The 8,099-nt window shown below is 44.4% G+C and overlaps 1 protein-coding gene across 1 annotated transcript in view; it reads right to left on the bottom strand.

The window, feature by feature from the left end:
- Positions 1 to 2,878: 2,878 nt before the first annotated feature.
- VGLL2 (vestigial like family member 2) overlaps positions 2,879 to 8,099 on the bottom strand; it is an 8,014-nt gene continuing 2,793 nt past the window's right edge. Inside the window, 3 exon segments of the mRNA XM_017739411.1 lie at positions 2,879 to 5,153; positions 6,062 to 6,391; positions 6,393 to 6,634. Of these exon segments, the coding sequence (XP_017594900.1) occupies positions 5,110 to 5,153; positions 6,062 to 6,391; positions 6,393 to 6,634 (616 nt within the window). The 3' untranslated portion in view covers positions 2,879 to 5,109.

Genomic DNA, 8,099 nt, shown 5'->3' with positions numbered 1-8,099 from the left:
ACTCCTGCACACCTGAATGGGCTCTTTCCAGCATCTTTCCTCTCTCTTGTGGGACCTGATGCAGAGAGGGCAGGGGCAGGAGGATGGGGACATGGCACCCCAGGGCCTCTCTGCTATGATTTGCACTCACAGCGTCAATGCACATTACTCCTGAGTTATGCCTGGCTAAAGAGGCAGTAGAAGCTGCGCTGCAAAGGTAACTCCTCCTCTATGATTAGAAATGAACATGAGGAGCCCAGGCTGAGTTTCTTGTCACTAGATTCAGATTAGATAATAGTGCTACCATGCTGGGAGCTAAATTAACAATATGGTTCCCCAGGCTGCAGTCCCAAAACTTGGGAACTGACTAAAGTAAAACTTTTGTTTCTCTTTCTTTTTCTTTTCTTTTTTTTTCTTATTTTCCTTTTTCTTCTTTCTTTTCCTTTTTCTTCTTTCTTTTTCTTCTTTCTTTTTTTTTCTCTTTTTCTTTTTCTTTTTTTTCTCCTTTTTCTTTTTCTTTTTCTTTTTCTTTTTCTTTTTCTCCTTTTTCTTTTCCTTTTTTCTTTTTTCTTTTTCTTTTTTTTGTTCTTATTTTTCTTTTTCTTTTTCTTTTTCTCCTTTTTCTTTTCCTTTTTTCTTTTTTCTTTTTCTTTTTTTTGTTCTTATTTTTCTTTTTCTTTTTCTTTTTCTCCTTTTTCTTTTCCTTTTTTCTTTTTTCTTTTTCTTTTTTTTGTTCTTATTTTTCTTTTTCTTTTTCTTTTTCTCCTTTTTCTTTTCCTTTTTTCTTTTTTCTTTTTCTTTTTTTTGTTCTTATTTTTCTTTTTCTTTTTCTTTTTCTCCTTTTTCTTTTCCTTTTTTCTTTTTTCTTTTTCTTTTTTTTGTTCTTATTTTTCTTTTTCTTTTTCTTTTTCTCCTTTTTCTTTTCCTTTTTTCTTTTTTCTTTTTCTTTTTTTTGTTCTTATTTTTCTTTTTTCTTCTTCTTTTCCCCTTTTTTCTTTTTTTTTTTAAGATGTCCTACTTGCATTTCCCTATGCAAAATTGCCAAGCATATTAAATCAATGTCTCACTCCTGAAAATAATCATAGGACTCTCTCCTTTCCCTGCTGCAACTGCTCCTCTGGGTGGCAGGCCTGGGAAGACAGCCAGGACACTACAATCCTCCACAGGAGCTGGCTCATCCTTCTGTAATCAAAAGGGCACGTTAATTACAACACTTGCCCAGAAAAAGATGCACAGCAACTGTCAGAGAAAGCTGCTGCATCCAAAGCCACCAGCAGCATATTCCTCCCTTCCGAGAAGGGCCCAACATTTAAGCCCTAGCTAGAGCTTGTCTTGTGAACCTAAATATGACTTCAAAGGGAAGGCGAGAAGGGTCAGCAGCTCCTGACCCAAGGAGGAGACAGGGCAGATACATTTCCCCAGAGGCAGCAGCGCACGGTCTAGGGGATGCAAAACGGATTATTCAAACTCTTTTTCACCCTCTTCTTCTCCCTTCCTCCTCCTCTGCTGGGGAGCTCCTATGGCAAACACACTGGAAAAGGAGATGAGAAGTAAGCAACATTACCCTAAAGCTCTCCAGCATTAGGCTGTAAGTGTAGGGGCACATACATGCATTTAAGAGTTTTATGCTGCATTCTTGTGACTGCAGCCATACTGAAGCAGAAACCTCTTTAAAATAAAGTAGAGACTGCACCCACAAATACCATGCCTTATCCCCACCTCCATCCTTCCCTTGACAGATCACTTTAAACCTCAGAGATCATTAAAATAGTACTGCTTCATGCTTTGCTAATTTTCAGCTATTTTCAGAAAGGGAAATAAATATCTGTGGTGAATACATCCAGAGCTCATTTTGGAAACTCCTTGTGGAGAGCACACTCTTGCTATTGGGCAGCAGCACATACCCTTGCTATGTTCAGCAGTGCCATGCTCTGCAGAAGATCCCATCCCTCTGCCTCCTTCACTGGACCCTGCACGAACGGGTCTGAAGCTGTTTGTTTGTGTCTGTTTGTCTGTCCCAGCTGGGCTAGTCTGTTTGTCAGGTGGGCAGCTAGAGAGCACAGTCTGCTGCATGACATGCAGAAAGGGACATCAGGAGGATCTACTCTTCAGGCTGTAGGGATGGGGGCTCACATCCCTCTCAGTGTATGACAAGCACGTGATAGGTAATATTTACATATCATCTAAGAAGGGTTTCTTTTGTAATTCCAGATTTTCTGCAAGCATTCATGACTAAGGGAGTAATAACTTATAATACAAAGAGGAATAAAACAGACTTGAGAAATGGCATGGAGGTCATGTGCACTGTTACTCCATTAGGAGCTGTGGTCCTAGTCCTGCAAAGACTCGTGCCCAAGCCTTAAAGGTTGGCGCTGTGAGCGGTCCTTCAGGAGTCAGAATAACACAGAGTGAGCAAAACTGCAAGGATTAGCCAAAATAGGACATGTGTGCTTTCAGGCTGCAGTCCACCCAGAGTAGGAGCATTCTTAAAAAGTTGTTTGAACTTTTAACACCTTGAGCCGCTGTCTTGGCTTTTGTGTTTGGATGGTTTCATGACACAACAGTAAAAAACGTACCCACAGAACAAATGCCAAAACCAATATTCATGTAGTCATTGCATAAATTCTCATGCTTGAATACATTCACAGTCAAAATTAATTGTAAATGCCAATGTAGTAAATTACTGGTTTATGCTTACATGAATATTTCCAAATGTATTTGGGCTGTGTCACTCAGCCCTCCTCATTAGGAATTGCAGAGAAGAGGGGAGAAAAAAAGAAAGAAAAAAGAAATAACTGTGGTGAAGCACGACCAATGATAGACTCAGATTTATCTTTTTTTTTTAAAAAAAAAACCTTTATAAACAGCCTGAAAAAACCCTCAGGCAAATGCTCACAAAATGACCCTGCTAACTTCAAGCCTCTGCAGTTAAATGCCATTTTTAGTTACTTTTCTCCTGCAAAAAGCTGGTGCCTTCTTCCTTGATAAACACCACAGAATGTTTTTGGTTTAACCAATAATGTAAATTCTGGGGTGATTCCCTTGCCCTTTGCAGCTTGTCTGGGCTCTGGCTATTTGGAGGCTGAGGGAAAAATGCCCACCGGTTTGTCTGGCTGAAGGAATCAGGGCAAGTCTCCCCCTGCCATTTGCTAAGCTCTGGCTGGGGGTGCTCCTTGTCAGCTTCTCACAGAATGTACTCATGCTGCTTTGTCAAACTCTTTCTATTAAGATTCCTGTTCTTTCCCAGAAATTGAGTTACCACCAAACCTAGGAGAAGCAACTTTGGGTTATTCATAATGCCACTTTGGATTATTCATAATGCCACTTGTGACACACGGTGAACATTATGCCAGCTTTTCTGAGAGTGTGGAAGGTAAAAGCTCTCATTGCAGCACAAAAGTCCATTTTCTACTGCTTCTCCTAGTGTCAGGGGGTAATGTCAGGAATCTCCTACTATGTGCTTTAAAATTTGTCAGCTTCAAAGACATTACATTAAGAAAAAAAAAAAAACAAGAAAAAAACCCGAAAACACAGTAGTACTGGGATCAGATGTTTGGTCTATAAAAAATCAGCTTTTAAGTACATGGTAAGTGCCATTTCTGCTCTCTTTCATTAATTATTCATCACCTGGTAATAACATTTTAATTTACCACTGCAATAGCAATTCTGTATGCTACAGTCCCCTCTTCTAGCAGAAAAAATATTGAGCAGATCCCTTACTTTTACCAATCTTACAGACACACCATACGCTAAAATATAGCACTGCAATGGTCTCATATTTTCTTATCTTTTGTATTTATCGCTGTGTATTTTACTTACTAAGAAAATATTTTCAACTGTTAGGATGTCTATTTATCTTTCATGCAAAATAATAAAATAACTCACTTCCTCCACATGAGAGATACTTTTTCTGCTTCATCCTGAAGTTTCCAGTTTGCCTCGTTTCTCTTATTTAGCTTTAATACCTCATTAAAGTACACAGGGTGAAAGAAGGAGATACCTTTAATACAGCTTTGCTACTGTTAAATATCTAATTCCCCCTTTCAAAAAACCCCAAACAAAACAACTACTAAAGTGGCAAATGACAGCAACAAGTAGACAAAGGAAAGTGTTAGAGGCAACTTAGACCAAGTGTCCATCACGTGCTTTTCGTTCTGGTGTTCCCCTTAAAGGCTGTTGGGTTGAAGGTGAGCCGTTCTTCATCATATCCCTTTCTCCCCCCTGCTTTAAGAGGGTTTTACTTTCAGCAGAAAATGTTTATTGTAAAAAAAAAAAAAAAAAACCACCAAAAACCCAACCAAAACCAAACAACCCCACCCCCAACCCAACAACTGTCATACGTCCAATGCAAATGTGCCAAACTCTGAAAAGTGCCACCTTGGTTTTCGTCTTTCTGGGATTTAAGCAGTTGTGAGGGGAACAGCTGCATATCTGTAAGTCCAGGGCAGGTGGCTTCAGTCAGACACTTGCCACTCACAACCACAAAGCTGAAAAATCTGACTGGTTCCTCGATAGTCCGAAAATGTTTGTGAGTTCCAGTTTTTTCTCCTTTTACTTTTCTATAATGCAAAGTAAAAATCCAGTTCAAAACTGCTGAGTAGCCTTGCCATGTTTGCATTCAAGAAATAACTTTCACTGCCATAAAAAAATATTCACACCACTAAAAAAAACTCTACAATTTCCTCTGCTCCCTGTATGAAGGCCAGGGGTTTTGCATCACCATTCATGATGTCATTTGACTCTTTCAGAGTAGTCTGGCTGCAGGTCTGGGTGTGGGGTCTGCTTAAATAGAAGTTCAATGTCTTTGGCTCTCCTCTTGCAACAGAAGGCCTTCCCTTTCTGAAGTAAGTCTAAAGTATCCCCCTTGCAATGCCAGGTCCTTTTAAATCCCGTTGTCTTTCCCCGAGCAGCAGGGCCACGGTGGGCTTGGAAAAGGGTAAGGGGGGATCTGAGAGTCTTTGAGTCAGCACATCAGCTCAGAAGGGATCCACCACAGAAGGAGTAACGGCGAGCTGCAAACCAAGATCAGAAGCTGTTACAAACTGACCCGATTTCAGCTCTGAATGCCACCATGTCTAACGGGTAGAGAGCTACAGGGGAGAGCCAGGGGAAGAAGTATGAAGGACAGCTCTAAAACCAGTACAGATCCTTGCTTTTATCCTGAGGTTGCAAACCTGAGAACGGAGAGAAGAAAAAAAGGAAGAAGAAAAATAGGTACAGGCATTTAAGGACAGAGGAAAACAAATTGCATTTCTTGCCAGCTGAGATCAGTCTAGAGCATGGGATCTCCAGAGCCCCAGAAGGCTGTGAAACAAGGAGAAGAGCCCAAGCCAAACTGGAGACAGGCACATGTCCCTCCTGCTTAAAGTGAGGACACCATAAGGAGCCATTACTGGCTGCAATATTGAAACCAGCATGGAGCAGACTTTCCTTGCCTTCACAACCACTGACTCAGGATCTGTCACTGCTGACTATACCTGTGTACCCATTTTTGTCAGCACTACAGTCACAGCCTTGGTTCCAAGACACCCCAACAGGCATTACCAGGGGAGAACCACTGCCTTTTTGCTCAGCAAATGCAATTGTGCTTTCATCTCAAAAACTGGAAGGAATAGGTAAATAAGGAGAGGAACTAGTTCATGAAACTGCGTGGTGTCTAGAAATGACCCCTCAGGGCAGCACAGGAATGGGGCCAAGCAGCAACCTTTGGGGCTGCTCCATTCTGCTCAAAATTCTCACTGCTCAATGCAGGAGCAAGGCCAGGGCCAGGATAAGAGTACCTCAAAGCAACCTGTAGCCTCAGGTCATGTTTGAGGGCATCAGAAATTCAAACAATGTTGTGGAGATATGATGTGTTGGCCTGTCCCATCCTTCCTCTCCCTTCCTCAGTTGCCTGGCCTGAGAGCTCCAAGAAGACCACCCAGGGCAGAGCTCAGGTGTCACACATGGGGCTTCCACCCTCACTTCATTCCCCCACAGCAGAACCTCAGCCACCCCCCATGAGTCCTTCTGGATGGTATGGAGTCAGGGATCAGAGGTGCAGCTGAGCCAGGACCTGGAGGGACCAGGGGCAGCTCATTACCTGTGTCCACATTGAGGCCGATGCTCTGTGCCATGTCCCCCGTTGCATTGGGGAAGGGGCCCGGTGTTGTCCAGGCCGCAGTAGCGCCTGCTTCGTTCTTGCCCAGTTCACAGGGGGGACTGACTGGTGTGGATACGGAGGCGGGGGTGAGGCGGTGGGGGCGGACGGAGGCAGTGGGCACCAGGAGTGATCCGTAGCGGGGGTCGAAGTGGGGCCCATAGACCTCGTGCATGGTGGTGGGGCGGGGGTAGGCAGTGCTCTGTGTCCCGATGTAGGGGTGGTGGTGGTGGTGGTGGTGGTGGTGGTGGTGGGCGTGGTGCCAGGGCTCGGGGGGCAGCTGCTGCCACGGGGCTGCTCAGGCTGGCTGGGACAGAGGAGGGCTGGTACGTGCTGTTCCAGAAGGATGGTGGGAAGATGCGCTGGCTCATTGGAAAGGACCCATCTGGGTGAAGGAAGTGGGAAAGAAAGTCAGCAAAGAGCATGCCCCACAAGCCTTGATCTCCTTTCCCTAGGGCTCTGTCCCTCCCTGATCCACCCAAACCAGACCTTTCATTCCCTTTATTCCACGAAAAACTGCCAAACACAAGAACTTGCTCCAAACAAGTACAGATTCCTCTCCAACTAAACATCCAACACACCTAGCCTATGGCTTATCCATGAAACTGCAACTATTTGCTCGAGGTTTCTCTTAGTATGTAGATGGGCAGAAAGTTGTTATCTAAGGCAAGAGAAACATCTCTTTTCTTCAGTGGTGGAAACAGAGTGAGAGCTATTACACACCACTGAAATTCTCAGGACTGGGTTTTTCTTGTTTGTTTTCATCATAACCTCCTTGTCTAAGCATTTATGCCCAACACTTCACGGAAAGTGGCTGATGCCTCAGTGCAGTTGCAAAGTGGGCAGTAATAGCGATGTGACTAAAGGCAGGCTTGAATTACTCAAATATCTGGGGGCAATTCTCCATCTATTACACTGGCCTGTTTCTTAGGTATATTGTCAACATTTTTGGGAAGCCCTCTGCAGACCTTTGGAGATTGGCAGGGCAAAGGACAAGGGCCCCACATTTTCTTAGCCCAGTAAGCAACATGCAAGATGGACTGGTGATTATTAATAGCACAAATAGATGTTATGCATGGTTATTTGGGAATGCACACTGTTCCTGAAAGAAATGCTCCTAATACTTCTTTACCAGGGGAGTATGTCAGCTCTGAGCCTTGGCATTGCTAGGGAGAAGGGGAAGCAGTTCATGATGAGCAAAAAACCTCCTCTCCTGCCATCAATTCCAGCACTGAATATCTCTCACCCGTGAAATATTCTTAGACACTACAGACAGCAATTCATGGAGGGACTGGGAAACCAGCCTTGGCCGAGCAGGTGGCCCTGTGAGGGAGAGTTACTAAGACTGCCCACAAGGAAGTGCCAGCCCTAACTCTCTGGCAGATGGAGTGTGAGGAAGGTTATTCCCCTCTGCCCTGAGTACCGTCATGGGCCCGTCCAGTGTGAATCAGGAACGGATACGGAGAGCTGTGCATAAGCCATGACAGCACATGGCCATGGGCAGGTCTGGAAGCCCTCATTTTCAGAAACTCAAGAGTCCTTGTCAGTGCTCCAGCAGCAATCAGGGTGGTGATACATTCAGGGCAAGATACAGGGACACACACAATAATTTCTTTAGAGGTGGGAAGATGATGAGATGGTTCCCACATCTGCTTTTTGCTTTGCTCCCATCACTATGACCACTCTAAAGTGAAAGCTGAAAGGATCAATGGGGGATGCACTCATCACAATCATAGTTTGGGGGTCACTCTGCTGCTAGTTGGGCTGTAGCCCCCTCCAGGTAAAGCACCTGCAGTGAAAAGACAATTTGCTTCCCCTGACCGCCTCCCAGGCTGTTATCCCCCTGGGCCATGTCCACCCAGCATAATCTGAAGGGCTTTATTCTTTCCTTTTTTACCCTAAAAGGGCCAAGCAGCTGGCAGCTCCTGGCCTGAGGATGGCCTGCCGGGCACCAGCCGCTGGGGGGAGGGGGGGGGGGGCC

This window comes from Corvus brachyrhynchos, unplaced genomic scaffold (genome assembly GCF_000691975.1).
Source record: "Corvus brachyrhynchos isolate BGI_N302 unplaced genomic scaffold, ASM69197v1 scaffold14, whole genome shotgun sequence".
Taxonomy (NCBI): domain Eukaryota; kingdom Metazoa; phylum Chordata; class Aves; order Passeriformes; family Corvidae; genus Corvus; species Corvus brachyrhynchos.
Note: the sequence above shows the minus strand (reverse complement) of the source record. Positions and strands in the feature narration are given on the sequence as shown.